The 21,874-nt window shown below is 46.0% G+C and overlaps 1 protein-coding gene across 4 annotated transcripts in view; it reads right to left on the bottom strand.

Moving 5' to 3' along the window:
- Positions 1-437: 437 nt before the first annotated feature.
- LOC116944145 (coiled-coil domain-containing protein 102A-like) overlaps positions 438-21,874 on the bottom strand; it is a 122,190-nt gene continuing 100,753 nt past the window's right edge. For all 4 annotated transcript variants that reach the window (XM_076068278.1, XM_076068279.1, XM_032957615.2 and 1 more), the window contains exons 9-10: positions 17,632-17,735; positions 438-1,639 (exon numbers count right to left, since the gene is read on the bottom strand). In XM_076068278.1, coding sequence (XP_075924393.1) covers positions 1,525-1,639; positions 17,632-17,735 — 219 coding nt within the window. In that variant the 3' untranslated portion in view covers positions 438-1,524. The remainder of the gene's footprint in view (positions 1,640-17,631; positions 17,736-21,874) is intronic.

Here is a 21,874-nt window from a genome sequence, read left to right as displayed (position 1 = left end):
CATTACCTCCCATCCAGAGGCACACCTGGCACAAGAGGTAAACATTTGCCCCTTTATTAATTTTGTGATATCTGGTTAGTCGGGTAACCCAACTGACAATCGGTAGAGTAATCGATTACTTAAATAATTGGATGGCCCAGATTTCCTCATAACCTTACTTATTGAGATCCCTGCTGCCCTGAAACCTGGGTTTTATGGTGACTATTATAATATCGTTGACAAGCATCATTTAACTCAATGTACATGACAGCACATTCAAAACAATCAATACAAACTGTTTTTGTCTTTATGGAGAGCATGCAACATGATACGTTGTATCTTGCACATTAAATTTTTCAAACAAGGTGTGCCATGATAGCGAATGGATAGATGGTAATGATTGTGTCAGGACTTTTTAATGCTTTTTTATGGAAGCAATAAGCGGACCACACGATATAGATTGTGCGCAACAGAAACATTTATTCTTGAGGGATCCGGGAACAGAAATCTCAACGGTCGTTAAATGTTCATCATTGTTATTCTGAGTTGTGATAAATACAACTTAGCAGAACTATAAACAGTGATGTGCATCTGGGGTGTTTGTAAGATAATCCCTGTAAGATTCTCTCTCTGGGTGTACGCCTGCAAATAAAATACTTCCGATACTAATTTGACAGTGAAACGAGATTAGAAATGCGGTATCATAGGACTGCAATGCTATTAACACCAACAAGTGTGTATTTTAGATTACGTGCCACGCGTTAGAAAAATACAAATATTGGTTTGGAATGCAACGGGTTTTGCAAACAAATGCCACAACTCGACACGTCAAGTTGTGGTCCAGCCGCTTGGTCCAAAGGTTCAACCTGCACGCCGAAACGTCGTTTAACTTGCTTCGACCTCCGTGTGTATGCAAAAGTGGGCATAAAAGAAGGGTGGAGGTGAGACACTATCCAACTGACGCTGTGTACCCGTTGCAAACGCTCGTAGCAAATGCCATCGTTTGTCCTCTAGATTCGTTGTGAGCAGGCCAGCGCAACAGGACTGTCCACACGAGGGGCTCTGCATTAATGGGGGGGGGGGGGGGGGGCCCTCCAGTAAAGCCACGTTTCAGAGGAGTGATCAGCACTTTCAATCTTAGCATTACCCCCTAAAGGATATGATAAATATTGTATTGTCGCAGCCCTAGGAAATTATAATTTCAAGGTTTGTACCTTGTGAATAAAGTAAAGAGCACTTAAGCTTAACAGCATATTGCTGGATCATGTTCTTCTGGTTGATGTTATTTATCACTTGAGTTCATAATCTGAGACTCTAACATGGAGTGTGTTTTTGCCGGTGACCTCAAAAATTGCTTGAACAGTTCCCTGGCTTTAGCTTTCCTCGCTACTTTCTGCTACCCACACATATATGTATGTATGTAGAACTTCTTACGCGCTGTACGTAGCCAACCCTGCTAATCGGAGGTGCGGGGAAAGGACAACAAAACGAAGCACCCAACAACATCATCGTTCTCCCCACCCGCCTCTCCTCCAAGTAATGCCGTCAGCTGGAATTTCCGTCATCCTCCTCGCTCCCTGCAGCTCCACCTTCGCTGGGTTCGTAGCGTCCTCCACTCCGCTTCTTCCCAAAGAGCGAGTCCGTCTGCTGCCGCCTCAGCCTGCCAATGGGGGGAGAAGACGATGCCAATTGTGTGCTGTTTTGCCACGAATGTGTGGTTGCAGGTCACGCAGCCTGCATAGTCACGTGCTGCACTTTCTTGCGGAAATCTCCGTGTGTACACTGTTAATTTGGTCGACGTGTTTACAAAAAAATGCAGTCGTGGTCTTCGTCGAGTTTATGCCAACCTGCGGACTTTTAGTCAGGACTTAGTCTGCAGATGTCGTTGAGCCATTCTCAAAGTATCATCGACTAAAGCAGTCAAACATTGAATCTGCTCTCAGTTATTAAATGTTGCTGTTAGGAGTGTGAAATTTCCCCCCCACCCTGAAGGCACTGGCTATGTTAATAACACAGAAGCCAGTAACCAAATTATGTATTTGTTATTGTACAGGTTATTAGTAACAACCAGCAGGCCTGTAGGCTAGGGGGACGTGTGGTCTTCACTGAGTGTAATGTAGCCTGCAACCAGTGTTAATTTAATCAGTAGTTTATATTTAAGTTGTAGTCTTAGTCTTGTTGAACACAACCTGTGGAATGTTAGTCAGGTCTTAGGCTGTGTATTTCAGGCAGTCATTCTCTTTGTTTTTTTCAGTAAAGTCACGTAGGTAAAAAAAATCATCCTGCGGCTGTCCTCCCTGGCTCCTCCCCCTCCTCTTTCCCTATGTAACAATCTCTCATCACAAATAGGTCTCTCTACAGTTATTTTGCTGTGCCTTTTTTTACATCTGATGAAGGAAGCTTGTGTTGCCTCCGAAACGTCGTGATTTAATTTAGTTATTTCTTTTATTTTATTGTTTTTTTAACCTACGTGACTTTACCGAAAAAAAACAAAGAGTATGAATCCTTGCAGTCACGAAAGCTTCAAATCCAGAGTCATTCTCTTAGTATGGTGGACTCAACAATTCAGACATTTAATTTAAGATTACGGAATCAACCAGGTAGGATGTTGACTGTTGTGTTAGCCGACTCTCTGTGTTGTATTGCATTATATTTCTAAGTTTACTAGGTTTGTTTTCTCATTTATTCTTACCTGATGACGATTGCTTGTGTTGCAATCTAAACGTCGTATTCTATTATTTAATGTGTTTTCTTTCTACGTGACTTTACCGAAAGAACCAAAGAGTAACTCCTGCAGTCACGAAAGCTTCAAATCAATTTAATACCCTGAGTTATTAAATGTCGGTGTTAGGGGTGTGCAATTTCTCCACACTGAATGTTATTACCCACTACCATAGGCCTTTGTGTCTCGAGAGACAATTCTTTTTGCTCCTTACGAGGTCAGCTGTAGGTTTTGCAGCGCCTGGAATGACTTAGTAGGCCAATCCTTGAGTGACAATCCTTGCCACAGCAATTGCAAGTGAATGCGGTGGCAGCTCCAGAGGTGTTTGTTGCTTTTTCTTGACGTTGCTCCCTCTTGGTCTGCCAAGCAGTGTGTCTTTTCTCCTCGCCTCTCCTGAGGCCTGCTTTCACGGCCTGCTGCCAGCTGAGTCGGTCGCCGGCAGTTTTCTCCCAGTCATTTGGGTTGATGTCGCAGCTCTTCGTGTCCCGTTTACAGACATCTTTGAAGCGCAGGATTGGGCGACCAGTGGCCCGTGTGCCTGATGCCAGCTCGCCGTACACGACATCCTTGGGTATTCTGCCATCCTGCATGCGGCGCACGTGTCCAAGCCATCTCAGGCGCCTATGACTGAGTAGAGAGTACATGCTGGGAATGTTGGCCAAGTTGAGAACTGAGGTGTTGGGAATGTGATCTTGCCATCTGATATCGAGGATGCACCTGAGACATCGGAGGTGGAATGTGTTTAGTCGATGTTCTTGACGGGCGTATGTTGTCCAGGACTCAGACCCATAGAGGAGGGTGCTAAGGACGCAGGTCCGGTACGCTTGTACTTTGGTGTTGAACGTTAGGGATTTGTTCTCCCACACTCTTTTAGTCAACCTGAACATAGCTGTTGACGCCTTCCCAATGCGCTTGTCAATTTCTGTGACAAGGGACAAATTGTAGGTGATTGGTAGAACCCAAGTAGGTGAAGTCCTGAACGACTTCCAGGGTGTAGCTGCCAATGTTTATTGAAGGGGTGTCTCTGACATCCTGGCCCATGACATTGGTCTTTTTTAGACTGATTTGCAGGCCAAAGTTGTTGCAGGCATTGGCAAGGTGGTCGATGAGTGTCTGAAAACCTTGTTCTGTGTGAGCTGTCAGCGCAGCATCATCAGCAAAAAGGAGTTCTCTAATGAGAACTTTGCTGACTTTAGTTTTGGATCTGAGACGGCCAAGGTTGAAAAGTTTGCCATCAGATATTGTGTGAAGAAAGACTCCCTCTTCTGCTGTCCCAAAGGCATGTGTGAGCATAAGTGAGAAAAAGATGCCAAACAGTGTTGGGGCAAGCACGCACCCCTGCTTTACACCGCTGAGTATGGGAAATTCCTCTGAGGTGGTGCCGCTGTGCTGTATTGTTCCTTTCATGTTGTCATGGAAAGAGGAGATGATTGCCAGCAGCTTCGGTGGACAGCCGATCACTTTGAGGAGTTTGAAGTGGCATCCCCTACTGATGAGATCAAAGGCTTTAGTAAGATCAATGAATGCCAAGTACAGGGGCATTCTCTGTTCTCGACATTTCTCCTGTAGTTGACGCAAGGAGAAAAGCATGTCAATTGTAGACCTTCCTGCTCTGAAGCCACACTGAGCCTCAGGATACGTCCTCTCAGCTAGCATCTGTAACCTGCTGAGGGCCACACGGGCAAAGGTTTTCCCCACGATGCTCAGCAGGGAGATGCCGTGGTAGTTATTGCAGTCCCCACGGTCACCCTTGTTTTTATATAGGGTGATGATGTTGGAGTCTCTCATGTCTTGAGGCACTGCTCCTTCTTCCCAGCACTGGCAGAGAAGTTCATGGAGTTTTGTGAGGACGGCGGGTTTTCCACATTTCAGTACCTCAGGTGTGATGCCGTCCTGTCCCGGTGACTTGCCGCTGGCTAGTGAGTTGATGGCGTTGTCAAGTTCCTTCAAGGTTGGAACATTGTCCAGTTCGTGTATCGTTGGTAGGGGCATTACAGCAGCAAGGGCAGCTTCTGACACACCATTGTCTCGTGAGTAGAGCTCTGAGTAGTGTTCTACCCACCTGGCCATTTGCTCTTGTTTATCAGTGATGATGGCCCCTGTGCTGGATTTAAGGGGGGCAATCCTCCTGATGTTTGGACCAAAAACTGTCTTGATGCCTTCATACATGGCACGGATATTGCCAGTGTCAGAGGTGAGTTGGATCCTACTACTGAGGTCCACCCAGTAGCTGTTGGCGCAGCGTCTGGCGGTCGTTTGAGCTGCACTGCGAGCAGCTTTCAGAGCCCTTAATGATTCTGTACTTTGGACTTGCTTGTACTTCAGGAGCGCCATGCGTTTGGCTTGGAGGATGGGTTCCAATATAGCCAGGTGTTCCTGAAACCAGCCTGTGTTCCGCCTTGTCTGCTTGCCGAAGGTATTGATGGATGCATTGAAGATGGCGTCTCTGATGTATGCCCACTTTCTCTCCACGCTTCCATCTGGTGTGTCGTGTAGGGACTGCTCAAGGCTGTGTTGGAATAATTGAGTGAGCTCTGGGAGGGATGTCTTGGCAGACTTGATGCGTAGGTAGCGCTTTTGTTTGAGTCCGTGTATCTTTTTGGGGCGTAGTCTGACCTTGCTGGATACCAGCGAGTGATCGGTGTCACAGACTGCACTGTGGTAGCTGCGTGTGATGAGTACCGAGTTGAGGAGGGCTCGTCGGGTGATGAGGAGGTCCAGTTGGTGCCAATTAAGAGACCTTGGATGTCTCCATGATACTTTATGTCATGATTGTGTGAGAAAGAATGAGCTTGTGATACAGAGATTGTGGTATGAACAAAGCTCCAGTAGTCTTTGGCCACTGGCATTCATCTTTACAATGCCATGATAGCCAAGGCATGCGGGCCACGCGTCGTGGTCAGCCCCAACCCTTGCATTGAAGTCTCCCAATAGAAACATGTGCTCAGAGCTGGGGATTTTGCGAATAATATTGTGAAGCTCTTCATAGAACTGGTCATTAATCTCCGGAGGTGAGTAGAGTGTTGGGGCGTGGACACTCAGGATGTTTGCATGGCCAGAAGCAGTGAGAAATCTCATGAGTAGAATCCGCTCGGAGCCTGCAGTCGGTGGTTCTATCATGCCAAGGAGTGTGTTTTTGACGGCGAACCCAACACCGTGTTGCCTTGGTTCGTTCTGCTGTTTTCCTTGCCAGTAGAAAGTGTAGTCACTCTCTCGTAGTGAGCCACTGCCAGCAAGCCGGGTCTCCTGCAGTACTGCAATATCGACATGGAGTCTCGCCAACTCCCTGTCTATCGATAACTGCAGTCTTGTGAATGTCCTCAATCTGCAATAGATCTTCGGACAGTCCAGCACACATTGCACGTACATTCCAGCTTGCAAAATGAAGGGCTGGAACCTTCTTTCGTTTTGTTTTGCTTTTGTCTGGTGCAGGTTTTGCAGCCCACCTGTCTGGTGATGAACCATAAGCTCCAAGCACCCATTGGAGCAGGTGAGCCATGGCGGGAAAGCACCTTATTGGCCGGGGGCTGCCCAGCTTGAGGCGGGTGGCGGTAGCTATCCATTGGGGTGCAATGATCCCTCCCACCGACGATGGCAACCCGTGGCGCCCATTTTTTATGCCAATCTATAATGAGCGTATAACCCGTGACTGCTGCCATCCGTGTTTCTTGGCCACGATTAGGTGGCCGAGGAGTGTCCTCTCCCCATTTTTGCACCTCCTGTTGGCGCAAAGCCCGGGCAGGTTATTCTGGAAATCCTGGGTTGCCCATGCGTCAGGATCCCCCCCTCGGCCTTGCTGGTGATGTCCAAAGGAGTGCGTAGCACGACGTTTGGTACCAGTTTGGCTGCAGGGGCCGCCGGGAATGTGCCGCAGTGCGTCACAAAACCGCCTGAGGGGCCCCACTCCTGATTTTCTGTCGGGGTTCACTCCCTTAGCCATTGACTCTCCCAAGACACTCACAAGGCAGTGAGAAAACCGCGTAACCCTGGGAGGGGCCCTTACCAGGTACTGACAGCCGGGCCAGCTGTGCCTGGGACTCGCGTAAGGCAGGGTCGTCACGCCCTGAGGTCGTTTATCACAAACTACCTGCTACCCTATGTTATTAGCCCTGATAATATTCTTGAACTGAGAATATATGTTTCAACACATATATAGTAATTTTCAATTGTAGTCTTCCTCGTTATTGGAGTCTCTAATAACGTTCGTAAATGTCTTAGTCTGCGTCTTCATTAACACTTGGTCATTTGGTATCATCAGTCAGGCTTTGTTCTTGGGTCAGCAGTTGGACTCATCATGCTTGATGATTTTAGTTAACTCATGGCCATCATTGACGAAACATTCATTATTTCTTTGACGAATATTTTTTGCTACCAGTTACATTTACAGAATTAACACCGTTTGGGAGGCCAACTAAAAATCGAGCAGCAAACGAAATACTAAAAGCGGGCTTCAGTTCACTCTGCTTCAACAGACATTTAGAGGCGCCCACATCTTCCTTGTCAGAGGCTTCCCTGGCCACCCTCACCACTCACCTCACGAGACGTTTCCATGGGCCATCCATTTTATGATCTAGCCTTAGAGGTTTCACTTGGTCGTTTTCATCCACTTATAGTGATCGTTGGACAAGACAAAACAGAACAAACGCTTTACTGATTTCAAAACGCCGTCACTCATTTTGTGAGCAAAATCAACACTGTGTGTCGCGAAAGTCCATTGTCACGTATCTCCACGGTAATTGAGGGCATTGCCGCATGGGTGTTGCCACATGTAAGTGGGCGTTGCCACAAGGGCATTGCCACATGTAAGTGGGCGTTGCCACAAGGGCATTGCCACATATAAGTGGGCGTTGCCACATGGCCATTGCCACATGTAAGTGGGCATTGCCACATGGGAATGCCACAAGTGGGCGTTGCCACATGGGCATTGACACATGTAAGTGGGCGTTGCCACATGGCCATTGCCATATGTAAGTGGGCGTTGCCACAAGGGCGTTGCCACATGTAAGTGGGCGTTGCCACATGGGCATTGCCACATGTAAGTGGGCGTTGCCACAAGGGCATTGCCACATGTAAGTGGGCGTTGCCACAAGGGCATTGCCACATGTAAGTAGGCGTTGCCACATGGGCGTTGCCACATGTAAGTGGGCGTTGCCACATGGGCATTGCCACATGTAAGTGGGCGTTGCCACATGGGCATTGCCACATGTAAGTGGGCGTTGCCACAAGGGCATTGCCACATGTAAGTGGGTGTTGCCACATGGGCATTGCCATATGTAAGTGGGTGTTGCCACATGGGATTTGCCACATGTAAGTAAGCGTTGCCACATGGGCATTGCCACATGTAAGTGGGCATTGCCACATGGGATTTGCCACATATAAGTGGGCATTGCTACATGGAAATTGTCACATGGGCGTTGCCACATGTAAGTGGGCGCTGCCACCATGGGAATTGTCACATGCAAGCGAGCCAATGTGCAATGCGTTTTGGCGCGCACTTTGCACACACTTACAAGCAAACATTATGCGGCAACGCACAATTGTACATTATCTCTGAACTTGCTCACCCCATCTAGCTTATTTATTTATTTAGAGGGCTCAAATCAAATCTCGGCAGCCATGCGTTGAGTGCCTTGCTGTGCCGATAGCATGTTAAGATAAATTATACCCGTCAAGGTCACTAGTGCTGCCTCATGCTCACTGTGGCTTGGGGGGAGGGAGGCGTAACCTTCGTAAGAAAATAATACAAATGCCATGAAAGTTTCAAAAGTTAGGTTTCCCACCGAAAGCTCAAATGAGAACAGTTAAGTGACACTTGGAATTTCAAATAAATATTTTAGCATCTTCACAGTAGTTGCGTGTTGATGTGTTGATGTTTGGTTATGAATTTGTTTACAGTGCAGTGTTCGGCTCATCCATCTGCGAGGCATTGTGTGTGGCAGAGTTACGATCATTGGCTGTGTCTAATGAGCACCGAGCCATCTGCCATCGTCGTTTTTCCTGGCCAAACGTTTGTTAAATCACATTTCTGCAAGGGTGCTGTAATTTCACCCGGGCACATCAGAAAAGATGAGGCGCTAATGGCCGAGTGAGCATTAACATTTATAATCAATCAAATTTCCCGAATAATAATGATAAAAACACAAGACTGATTGTGATGCAGCATTGTTCTGAATCTGCCCTTTTCCATCACACCGACATGTCACGTGCCAAACTGTTTGTGCACAAGCCTGCATTTTGATTGCTGTGTGCGATAGGAATGCCAGTTTGATTTGCTTTTGTTTTGATGGAAGTGGTCCTGTGCGCCACGCTGACTTGCCCCCCAGGAGCTGTCCCAACAAACACAACCGCTGATCACGTGGCCACATCTTTCTGATTTCTGAAGTTAAGCAATTACCGTGAAACGTGGCATTTCCACCCCTCTGCCCCCACCGCAAATGATCACAGCCTCTGCGTGATCCATTTGAACAGATTTGAGGCAGCCTGACTCTCTGCCTCTCCATCCCTTGATTTAAAAACGCATGCACATCTCTGCTGTTAAACTGAGAATGAAGTAACCCCTCCTCATCAAACGCTGCACGCGGTGCAGTGATTGTAAGAGGAACTGCGTGAGCTGTTAACGTCGAGATTTGTGGAGGTGTTATTCACTGCTGAATTTAGCTTGCGGGCGAAGTTAGGCATCATCGTCGTCATCGGTGGTCTATCCACTGCTGCATGATGACCTCGCCACGCTATCGCCATCCCTGCGAAGCCATAATCTGTCTCGCTCTGGCCCATCAACTGATATCATTGCACCATATCTGCAGTGAATGTCCTCTTGAGAGTGTTCCACTTTTTTGGTTTGCCATTCCATCACCAGTCTTATGAATTAGCCGTCATCCCTACTGGTTATGTGGTGCTGCTTGGTCACACCGCTGCTGGCAGAAGGGCTTCCACCAGAAAGAGCTCTAGAGAGCCCAAGCGAGCCACTCTCCATGGTATATGGTCGACTCTTCGACACTGACCAGATATCTCGGAAGAGGCAGGAGTACCTACAACTCTACTCCACCACACGCAACCTGCCAATCGAATGACCATGGTGTACCCATTTATAATGCCACGGAGCTGGGTGGGACATTATAATTATCCCTTAAATTGAGTGGGTTCACTGCCCAGTTTCTCTGCATACACTTAAGCCTCTATTCTCAGTCAGGGTTTGGTTCAGGCTTGTCTGTGGCTCAACTTGAGCCGGCTCTTGAGCATGGTCCCAGCCATGCTCAGGATGTCCATGAGTGAAGCCAGAGCCGAGCCATGCGCTGAGCCGCTCGTTCATGCGTCTCTAGAAGTAACCGAGTGGCTCAAGCCTGACCTGAGCCATGTTAGAGGCCGAGCCAGAGCTGAGCCTCGACTTACGAATATGGCTCTCAGTAAAAGCTGCTTTCGTCTGGTCATGATATCTTTTAAAAATACTCACTGATCCTGAACGATCAGTAGCATTCCAATATAAGCTTACAGAACTGTTTAAGTAGTATTCAAATAAGAGTGAAGCCAGTTAAATGGCTTAAGTATGGAATCATTGTTATAAATTATATAGTAATTTCAACATTTCACATTAATTATTATTATTAATAGCCCTCTGTCAATCCACTGTTTCCCCATTCTGTGTCAGTCATGGTGTTTGTTTATCCATACATCCCCATGCGAGTCAGGCAGTGTAGGTGTTTAAAGAGGGGGCCAAGGACAGGATCATAAATCACTCTTCACTGATGTGAGCGTCGCTGGGAATTGAACTCCGATTGCCGGGTTCATGGCACAATATGCGAACTCACCAATGTGCAGCCGCATCACCCAAATTCAACGAGCTTCTGGCAATTTTTGGGGGGGATGGAAAACAATTCAATACATAAGGTCCTGCTGTTGTGGGGTTCTTAAAACTGAATGGCAAGACAATGTTTCACAGCATGTGCGTGTATAATAGATCACAGTGGATGCCATTTTTACAATAATTGAGAAAGAATGGATCTTGCCTGAGTCATGTCTCTAGAATGCCAGGTATCCACGTCCCCATGGTCACATTTGTCAACAAAGGGGAGGGAGGGATTTGAACGGGGCCAGCGCACATAAGGATTGGAAGATCTCGTTAAGATGGATTTGTAAAATCCATGCTCACCCCGTGGACTTGGCGTGAGAAGCCATGGAATAATTACAGCTCATAGATGTTGAATAGGGCCTGCTCACATTCACCGGCATGCTATGGGGTTATGGTCTATAGGTTTACGAGATCACTCATTGCCGATAAGACCCATTAAAGTTGAAGCCTATGCATTTAAATAAATGCATACCTTTCACTAATGAATATTGCGTGGAAATATTAATCTGGATGACCTGTATTTTATTTGAATGAATTACTCCAACATGAAAAAGAAAACATCTTTTCATCACGTGAAATAATATGCACATTGCTAATGATTGTTATTTTGCTTAAAATAGTAAAACATAAATATGTTGTGCATATGTTGTCATAATACATTCTAAAAACATTTTGACTTCCTCTAAAAATTATTTTGCCTAAATGAATTCTTCAATTATTTGTTGAGTGGCCCCTAGCCTTAAATAAATAACAAACAAAAAACATTCACGTTGCATGGAGTGTTTACACTTGAATTATTATAAACACAAGCGGTGTGTTCATGACTACGAGGGAATTAATAATTTTACTTGGAAGAACAATTGACAAAAAATAATTATTGTGACACAAATTCTGATTGCCCTTGCTTGTCTGTCTTTTGTGTGGCATTTGAAAATAAACTAACAAAGCATTATCACTGTTAAATTTCGATTTAAAGCTTTCGTGACTGCAGGGATTAATCTTATTGGTTCTTTCGATAAAGTCACGCGCTCCATTGGAGCGCTGTCTTTCCGACAGTTGTTTCTTCACCTGAGGACGGCTACTTGTGTTGTGGCCGAAACGTCGTGAGAATTTTATTTTATTACGTTTTATTTTCATTATTTTATTTTTTCCCTTCTACGTGACTTTACCTAAAGAACCAAGAAGAACATTATCACTGTGTGTTGAATTTGGTCTATTCCATTCGATGGCATGAGCAGTTGCCAGATTTGCAGAGTTTACGCTGTGATGAACCGATTACACCAAGTCGCTCTTTAAAAACAACTTAATAGTTCAATAGGCTCTACTCGGGAAATACATTTCTTCTAAAGTTGTGAACTTCACATGATAACAATCGCGAGGCTGCATCAATGACCACACCATAAGCTGGATGATAAATGCAACGCAGCTCAGAAGAGAAGTTGTACACATATCTGGATAACATACCTGAAATCCCGTATATTATCCAAACATTACATTATCCGCTTGATTACTTTTGAAATTATAATGAAAGTAACAAAGCGATGCGCCTGAAGAATGGTATTTTGTAATCAGGGTGTGTTACCAACTTTACAAATGTGGGTCAGAAACATATATATTGTACTGAGTAAAAAAGCTGAAAAGTGCATATGAAGAAGCATGCACATATGCATGCTTGGAGCTTGAGAAACACATGGATCGGGAAATAAATAAACATTAGAGACATCGTATTGACGATTAAGGAACGTGGACTTGGAGATGAAACATCGCTGGAAGGGATGAGAGCTGACAGGTGACAGAATGGCAGCCAAAGGAGGAAAACCACCACCGGGCAGGATGTCCACCACAGAGATGGATCTATGACGTCAGCTCATGTGGGATCGTAGCAGTGTGGGGAGGTCTTTAAGCAGCAGCAGATAGATCATAGCTGATGATGATAGTGAATAAAACACATAGAGTAAATTGAGTTTTGCTTTAAAATATGTAAATACAGAATACTCCACATGGATTCACTTAAATGCATATGTCTTTAGTGTTTTTTTCTGCGCAGCTCTGCATATCAATGGTAGGCTAGACTTTATTGGAGAGACAGCCAGTTATGGATAATTCGGTCATGGGATTTAAAAAAAAAATGTTTTAGCTGCAGTGGGGTTTCACTGAGGACACTGGGGTTAACATGGCTTTTTTTCGAGAGAAGCTTTAGGGTGTGGAAGGGCGGACAAAGGTGGCTTTTGTGCCCAACTAAACAACGCCCCTGGCCTACACGCCGTTGCCACGTTGCAGGCACGGTTCAGATTCTTAACGAAATTGGTAACGAAAAATATTCATCAAACGGTAGCGTTTTATTTTACTTTTAGTCAATGATGACAACGAGCGCATGGAAACCAAGGCTTGGCGGTGCCTACGACACGACTACTGACCCACCATCGCACAAAGCGTGACCAACTGATGAGACGTAATTAATGGACCTCGGTGAAGACACAGACTCAGGCAATAATTTAGTAGCGTTATTAGAGACTGCAAAGGAGTGAGGAAGACCGAAGTATGGTGTAATTCATCGCAAGTGAATCAAAATATCTAATGAATTCATTGATTGGCTGACCTGATAATATTGGGGGAGGGAGGCAAGGGACAATTGCACACCCCTCACATCAGAGGACTATTTATTTTATCTGTTTAAGATAATGACTGCATGGAATCCAAAGACCAAGACCCGACTTAAATTCCACAGGTTGCGTTCAACAAGACCGAGACTACGACTAAAATATAAACTAATTAATACATTAACACTGGTTGCAGACTACATTATTCGCAGTGAAGACCGTACGTCCCCGTAGCCTATAGGCTTGCTGCTTGTTACTAATGAGCTGTAAAATACAAAATACATAATTTGGCACCGGATCCTATAATATTAATAGGGCTGGTGCCTTGATTGCCCTTCAGGCAGTGCCGGATTAAACTAGTGCGGGGCCTGTAGCATACTTTATAAAGGGGCTCTAAATAAAAATAATAATAAAAAACAACACTTAAATATTAAAACACATTTTTCACTTGCATACTAAAGTAATTGTATTTTTTTCATTTTCTATACAGCCAGATAATACGACAAATCGATAACCTTAAACACCCGGTCGTTCATAAAAGTTGAAGTGAGTATGGTACTATAGTAATAAAGCAAGTGCAGAATCACTGAACGGGAATTGATAGCTTGAAAGCATTTAGTGTGGGGCCCTTGAAAGTGCGGGGCCCGTAGCTACTACATATGCAGCTTCTTTTGCTACTAGGATATCCGGTACTGCCTTAATGGGTTCAGGAACAGACACCTCTTGCCTCTGTTTGACGTGTTTGCATAATAAGCTTGCCTTAGGCGTGTGATCATTGATTGAAGAAGTATTCTACCGTTATAAATGTTGTGAAAAAGTTTAGGAGCGATTTGAAGGCTCTATTAATAAACCATACTGTATATCCCATCCAACACTGTCATCAGCAAAAAATTATGGCGTGTGTGTTGCCAGGAATAATTTAAGGTACCAAGGTTATTGACTCGATTATATTGCTAAGGCAATCGAATGACATATTTTCAATAACAATTGGCCAAATTATTGATTTTTTTTAACAATAATAATTCGCGACTGTCAATACTAATGTATGCTCCTGATGCTCGGCGTGACACTCAAGTACACTCACGGCAGACGTGAAGACAGGCCATGAAATTACGTTCCCTTCCTCTTCCCTCGCCTCGCCCCTCCACTCCTTCCCGTCCCTCCTTTGTCCTTTCGTGACCCCTGTGTGCCCTCTCTTGTGGCCACTCATTCCTCGGCCCTTGTACGCCTCCCTGTCATCTAAATTTAGCCTCTTGTGTTTTTTTTGTTACTGCTTTTTAAAACGATGTAAAGCGCCCGCGAGCTCAGGCACTCTCTAAAATATAAAACAAGATCAATGTTTTGAAAAGGGTGTTGCAACAATTGCATTGGTATGCTTTTACCAAATGTTCTCCTTGTTCTTGTATGATCATATATACTCATTCATTTGAACTCCCAATGTCAACCCACTGCTAGTTAGTGTCGGTTGCTGGTGGCACGGAACCAATGGCAGAGAACACAAGCCAAGGATGTTCGCCAAGGCTGGGACAGGACAGCAGGTTGCAGGGTTCATAGCGTAGTGCGCTAACCACCGTTCCACCCCTTATATTTATGTTATATATGCAAAATTAATTTATGTGCGCACATGCTGTATGTGCATGTATGTACTGTACAAAGTAGTGGTAGTGTAGCAGTTGGCGTGTTGCGCTACAAACCTGGCGACCCGGGTTCGATTTCCGCTCACGGCCAACACCAGTGACGATTATCTGAACCGGTCCTGGGCCTCCCCTAGGTCGACTCAGCCTCAAATGAGTACCTGGTGCGATGTGTGAGCATCGCTACTAGGGAGACAAAGGCGGCCGGACGTGGTGTTGGCCACCCACCCCCTCGTGTGCCGTGCCGGCCTTCATAGGTGCTCGCTAACAGCACTTGCCCCTACAGTCTGTTTGGCTAGACGGGGGATCTTTTTTTTGAACAATGTAAACTAATATAGTCTGCAATCTACATATTCACCTTTTCCTTTCTGCCCATCAACAATCGACTAAGATCTTTCCACTCCCTTTCTATGAATAATAACTATTTTTAAATCAAGTATCTGTCCCTGGACAACATCATACCACCGTGAAATATTCCAAACTAAATCAAATGGCTGTTAACTAACTGCTCGGATAGTTAGCGCGCTGGAAAAATGCTCAAAGGTCAGAAAGACAAACCAAGGCATTCTGGCAAAAAACAATATTGCAAGACGAGTGGTTGTGCAGTCCACATCACTCAGTGCAGCGTGTACACGAAAGCTCTTTGCCGGTGTGGTAAGTGGTGGGGAAGTGGACCGCACGCTGTCTCAGTCATCACTCGAGCCAGCGATTGAAGCCAGTGTCATCCGCAAGAGTGGCGTCTTTGGTATTTTGGTACCGGTGGCAAGGGCTGTAGTTAGGGAGCACAAAAGCTTTTAATTGGAAAATGGGGCCAGAAGACACACGAAGAGCTGAGATGGGGATGACAGGTCACCACCCACGTTCACAATAACACACCCCAATGGGGCTTTTAAAATGAATGTCAGAACGTATTGGCCCAGAGGACTGATGCTGGCATTACGCTCCCCCGCCTTGTTGTTTGCGTGCCTGCTGTGAATTAAAAAAAAATGCAAGTCAACGTTTCATTAAGGTACCATTCTGAACCTTTTACTCTTCGTCCCACATTCTCATTCTGCATCAGAGGAATTCACGTCCCCACACCGTTTGCAAATGCAAGGGCCGAGCACACTATGGAATGAAACACAGCCTCGACTCTTGCAGATGCGTTGCAGCAGAGGGCCAAATGGAAAAATGGCATTGAAATGGCACACATTATTTAACATGGCTTTATTTTATGCGATTTCCATATACACTTCAATCCTGTTTTTTTCCCGATTGCGAAACTCAACAACCGATGACGCTTTTGCCCATTTGCACAAATCAATTTGTAAACTAAACAAAGAATGAATAAACTAGCGAATATATATAAATAAACCGACAGTTGCGAACAAAATGCCGTGAAGAAAACGATATCACCATGGCATATTCATCCACAACATTAACTCTGCATTAGAATTCACACGCAGCTCCGTAATTCTCAATTGCATCTATTACACTGGGGATGTTGAGATGCGGTACGACTTTGTTGCTTGAATGTGAATAAGCCTGGACTCCGCATGCTGATGGAGTTGTGGCATTTGCCGACTGAACGCGTTGCCATTTATCTTGTGCATGTGGCACATGGTGAGATATGAAACGCATCGAGAGGGAGAAAAAAATAAGCGAGACCCCAGCCTAGGGCTGCTGGATTTGCCCAACTCTGGCTAAGCACGGTGGCACACGCCTTCCAACTCGGCACCTCACATGCGGGCGATGGTGCGGTGCACCGAAGCCGGTCCTGTGAAGCATCGTCCACCCGCGCAAGGGCTGCTGGGAGTGGGGGGTGTCAGTGGAAAGCAGCATGGCAAGTTGGTAGCCGATTCACGTACGGCGTCTGTGTGGGAACTCTTGTGCATAAAATGCCCCAAAAGGAATTGGCCAAAATGTCCTGAGCAGGACTCCTCTGAAAAGTGTGGTTAAACATCTGCTAGGCTCTCTTAGGTAAATGAATAACATTAATTGATCATATATATAATATAACTACAGAGGGTAATTATTGATGTGTATCAAGGTTTGGTAAGTTTATATTACGTAACTTGCCTAAGAATGCAACCAATATCGTCCGATCTTGGCAGCTATGCCCGGTTAGTACTTGGATGGCAGATTAAATGGGAATACCAGGTGTCGTAGACTTTGGTTGTGATGTAGCCAGATAATGGCTGTACAGCAATGGATTCTTAAATCAATTTCTTATGGAATTTGAGCATTACCCCCTCACATGCATAGCGTTTCTTCATGGTGAGACATGCATTACCAGCGCTTCCTTCTTTCATAATCATAATTGTTTTTATTTCCGTCTAAATTTGGGAGGCCATTTGAGTGGCCTTCATTCCAGAAGTGAATTGATCATGACTGCTGATGATGCCGATGAGTCTGGTTTCCTTCCCATGTGTCAAACGCTCTGCAATGAAATTGGCCAAACATCCAAATGCAGGACCTTCCTGAAAGAGTCTTTAAAAGCCTCAGTGAGGCTTCCTAATGCATCGCACCTTGATCAACCATTTCCCATTCCGTTGACGTACGTGTACGCATCATCGGAATGGATTTTTGGAGGAGAAAAACAATGATTTTATCAGTACATAGGCTCCAACAAGGTCGTGTGGGAGGGCGTGTGGCACAGTTTGGCGCAAGCTATCGTAGAGTACATGTCGTGTCGCCATGGTTCTCCACGGTGAGTACAACGTCTTTTATAAACAACGGCGCTACACCTCTCTAAATCAAATTTACGCTAAGCGCTTGCGCGTTCTGAGATTCAGCCGTGAACGGGACCCACCCGCCCTGCACCTTGCAGACGTCTCAGAACAGGAAGGAGTTAAATGTTGTGCTCTGTACCGGGTTTGAAGGTGCTCGAGTTGCACCTGCAGGTTCTCGCTGGTCTCCACCTGTTCGTCGAGCGAGCGCTGTAGTCGGCGAACCTGGTTCTGGGTCTCATCCAGCTGTTGAGAGAGGGGGTGTGCGGTTAGGCGCCAAGGTGGCGAGATGTTAACTACATCGCCTGGTATACAGGAGGTCGTGGGTTCGATCCTGACCCCACGCCTGTGTATTCGGAGTTTGCATGTTCACCCCGTAGTCGCGTGGATTATTTCTCCTGGTCCCCCAGTTTTTCCCTCCACATATAGAAACATGCGTTGGCTGCTATAAAGTTGCAAACGATAAGCCACTGTGTTGAGCTATCAGCAGTGGCCAGGTCGCTTCTGATAAAGATCTACATAGCTCAGTGCTAAAATAAAACATCGTTTTTTAGTTAAATTGAGTTGAAAGGAGCTCGGTCGTACTTCAGCGTGGTCAGTTTTTTGAGCATGATCGAGTCATTGCACAAGCACATGATGAAACCTGCATGAGAATGTTTCAGCTCAAACAGACAACTGTGGTGATGCGGTCATACGTCTAGAGCGGTGGTTCCTCTTAATCTGAGGTGCACGCCACCCCCTAGGGATGCGAGATGCCCTTTCTGGGGGTGCGAGACATGGCCAGATTTAGTTTTAGAAGGTAAATAATCGAAACGCAATAAAGCACTGGCACGTAAGTACAACTACTTTGCTTCATCGAACCCTCTGTAGTTATTAACATTCTACTTTTTTGAACGATTGAGAACCAAAGGGGTGCAAGGCTGCTCGTTGTGTGTCTGGTCTAGACCCAGACACACAACGAGCAGCAAAAGTAGCGTCGGCGGGGCTGGAGTGGGCAGTTCCCCCTACTGAAGCCCCAAGCACCCCCCCTTCTGAATCCTTCTTGTGCAAATTAAGCGATGGGCATCACAGACTTCCCTCATATACAGAGTGGGTGAGAGCTAAAAGCAGAATGCGCGATAAACAAAAGGAGATCGCATCTTTGGTAATCTTGTTGAGCGTTTAACATTGTTAAAAGTTTATTTAACATTCACCATGTCGTGCCCCACTTTTAGACAAGGTCACCCTCCGGGGTTTACGACACGTGTCCCTCCGTACTAGTACAACAGAAGACCATCCCGCTAGCGTACAGGTAAAAATAAAACTTGACGTCTCGTGCAAAGGAAATGCATTCCGAGTCAAGTGAATGCATGGGTCAATAGAGATGTTCGTAGGGAGACACAAGTGTACATGTGCAGTGAGTCCAAGTGAGTCGCAGACGTTTCTCTTTAGAGGCAACACATTTATTGTAACATCAACACGTTAAGACAAAGGGGTCACTGCCCCTTTACCAGATACAGCCTAGGGTGGTGACCACCCAGCTAACTACCCTATACGTAGGAGTTACAGCTACGAAGGGTCTGACCCTCACTGGGGTCCCCGACCACGTGTTGATGCCTCGTAGGGCGTTGAGCTTCCAGCTTGAAAACTTAGAGCTCCAGCTTGTAGACGTAGAGCTTCCAGCTTGTAGACATAGAGCTTCCAGTTTGTAGACTTAGAGCTTCCAGCATGTAGACGTAGAGCTTCCAGCTTGTAGACATAGAGCGTCCAGCTTGTAGACGTAGAGCTTCCAGCTTGTAGACGTAGAGCTTCCAGCTCGTAGACGTAGAGCTTCCAGCTTGTAAACTTAGAGCTCCAGCTTGTAGACGTAGAGCTTCCAGCTTGTAGACATAGAGCTTCCAGTTTCTAGACTTAGAGCTTCCAGCTTGTAGACGTAGAGCTTCCAGCTTGTAGACGTAGAGCCTCCAGCTTGTAGATGTTGAGCTTCCAGCTTGTAGACGTTGAGTTTCCAGCTTGTAGACGTAGAGCTTCCAGCTTGTAGATGTAGAGCTTCCAGCTTGTAAACTTAGAGCTCCAGCTTGTAGATGTAGAGCTTCCAGCTTGTAGATGTAGAGCTTCCAGCTTGTAGGACGTAGAGCTTCCAGCTTGTAGACGTTGAGCTTCCAGCTTGTAGACGTAGAGCTTCCAGCTTGTAGACGTAGAGCTTCCAGCTTGTAGGACGTAGAGCTTCCAGCTTGTAGACGTAGAGCTTCCAGCTTGTAAACTTAGAGCTCCAGCTTGTAGACGTTGAGCTTCCAGCTTGTAGATGTAGAGCTTCCAGCTTGTAGATGTAGAGCTTACAGCTTGTAGACGTTGAGGTGCCAGCTTTTAGACTTAGAGCTTCCAGCTTGTAAACTTAGAGCTCCAGCTTGTAGACGTTGAGCTTCCAGCTTGTAGATGTAGAGCTTCCAGCTTGTAGATGTAGAGCTTCCAGCTTGTAGACGTTGAGCTTCCAGCTTGTAGACATAGAGCTTCTAGCTTGTAGACATAGAGCTTCTAGCTTGTAGACATAGAGCTTCCAGCTTGTAGACATAGAGCTTCCAGCTTGTAGGACGTAGAGCTTCCAGCTTGTAGAAATAGAGCTTCCAGCTTGTAGATGTAGAGCTTCCAGCTTGTAGACTTAGAGCTTCCAGCTTGTAGACGTAGAGCTTCCAGCTTGTAGGACGTAGAGCTTCCAGCTTGTAGGACGTAGAGCTTCCAGCTTGTAGGACGTAGAGCTTCCAGTTTGTAGATGTAGAGCTTCCAGCTTGTAGATGTAGAGCTTACAGCTTGTAGACGTTGAGCTTCCAGCTTGTAGACATAGAGCTTCTAGCTTGTAGACATAGAGCTTCCAGCTTGTAGATGTAGAGCTTCCAGCTTGTAGACTTAGAGCTTCCAGCTTGTATACGTAGAGCTTCCAGCTTGTAGGACGTAGAGCTTCCAGCTTGTAGGACGTTGAGCTTCCAGCTTGTAGGACGTAGAGCTTCCAGCTTGTAGATATAGAGCTTCCAGCTTGTAGACGTAGAGCTTCCAGCTTGTAGACGTAGAGCTTCCAGCTTGTAGACATAGAACTTCCAGCTTGTAGACATAAAGCTTCCAGCTTGTAGAATGCAGCGACCCCGGTCCCTCTCAGGGACCCACCTTATATCCTCCCGGTCGGGGCCGCTCCACCCTCGGCCCCGACCGCCTTCTCGAGCGTTCTAGCTCCCTCTTTTATTTCCCTCGAGAGCTCTCCCTGGACACGTGATCACCCCCTAGTTCCCCCACCTGGGGCCTTCTCTGTGGAAACTCGTGTCTACGGGGTCAACCAGAGTGCCATGGCCCGGGGCAACCCTGCCCCTGTGCCGACACTCTCCCACTCCCCCTTGTGGGAGGCCGCACCACACGCTATGCGTGGTGCCCGCGCTATCCCAGCGCTCACCAAGCCCCGCTAGGGCTGGTACTACACCCGCCTACGGGGTGTACGCGATGGCGGTGCATCGCACGCCGTGCTGTGCTAGAGCCGGCCTCACACAGCAACCCACCCGGTGCTGTCCACGACGTAGGAATATCGCACAGTGACATCCCCGAAGTCACTACACATGTACACACAGGCAGTGTTATATTTGCAGCGTAGACTGCAGTGTCAGGTTAGCAATGGGTGGCTTTGACAAGCCCCGGGGCAAATACTTTTTGAGCTCTGGAGCCGAAAAGTAACTTTTAGTTTTATCTTCTTGATACAGGATGACTTTGTAATAATGTTCCTTTGTGATTGAGTAAAAAAAAAACCTCTTAGAACGATTCAAGTTAATCTGCTGTGAGCGGGTTGTTGGTCAAAGACAACGATGATGATGGTGATGATGATGAAGATCACGATAGTGTGACGGTGGCGTTGGTAGATTTCGTAAAGTGATAGACGCGATTCGGCATGGGAGAAGAGTGTTGAAGTAAAATTAGAAATGAGCATTCAGTTCACGACAGTCATAACTATTTATTTGACGTAAATGCCCATAAAACTCACCTTGGATTTTTCTAAAAAGCCATTGCGGTTGTCATATTAACTGCAACAAATTGACCTTTGTGCTCTCATCCTTCCATGCGAATATTGGTGCAGATGAGTATAAAAGTGCAATATTTTACAGGGAAAGAGGACAGAACTTTTTTTCTCTCTTTTCCATTATAATTTTGAAAGTAATGAATTTCCTGTTGCCTGCATGTAAAGAAGAATGCAGCGTTGTGGGTCTGCTTGCACTACTGGCAGCGCATGCTGGCGGCCACACAAACACCCTTTGTTGTTGTTGTTGTTGTTGTTATTCTCTACCAAATTCATCCCCATTGTGCTATCAGTGCCGTATCGTGAGACCAAGTATCCACTTAGAAGTCTCGCAGAGAAATGCAACCCTTCGTGC

Source organism: Petromyzon marinus, chromosome 20 (genome assembly GCF_048934315.1).
Source record: "Petromyzon marinus isolate PM22_M1 ecotype Great Lakes invasive population chromosome 20, UKy_Petmar_22M1.pri1.0, whole genome shotgun sequence".
Taxonomy (NCBI): Eukaryota; Metazoa; Chordata; class Hyperoartia; order Petromyzontiformes; family Petromyzontidae; genus Petromyzon; species Petromyzon marinus.
Note: the sequence above shows the minus strand (reverse complement) of the source record. Positions and strands in the feature narration are given on the sequence as shown.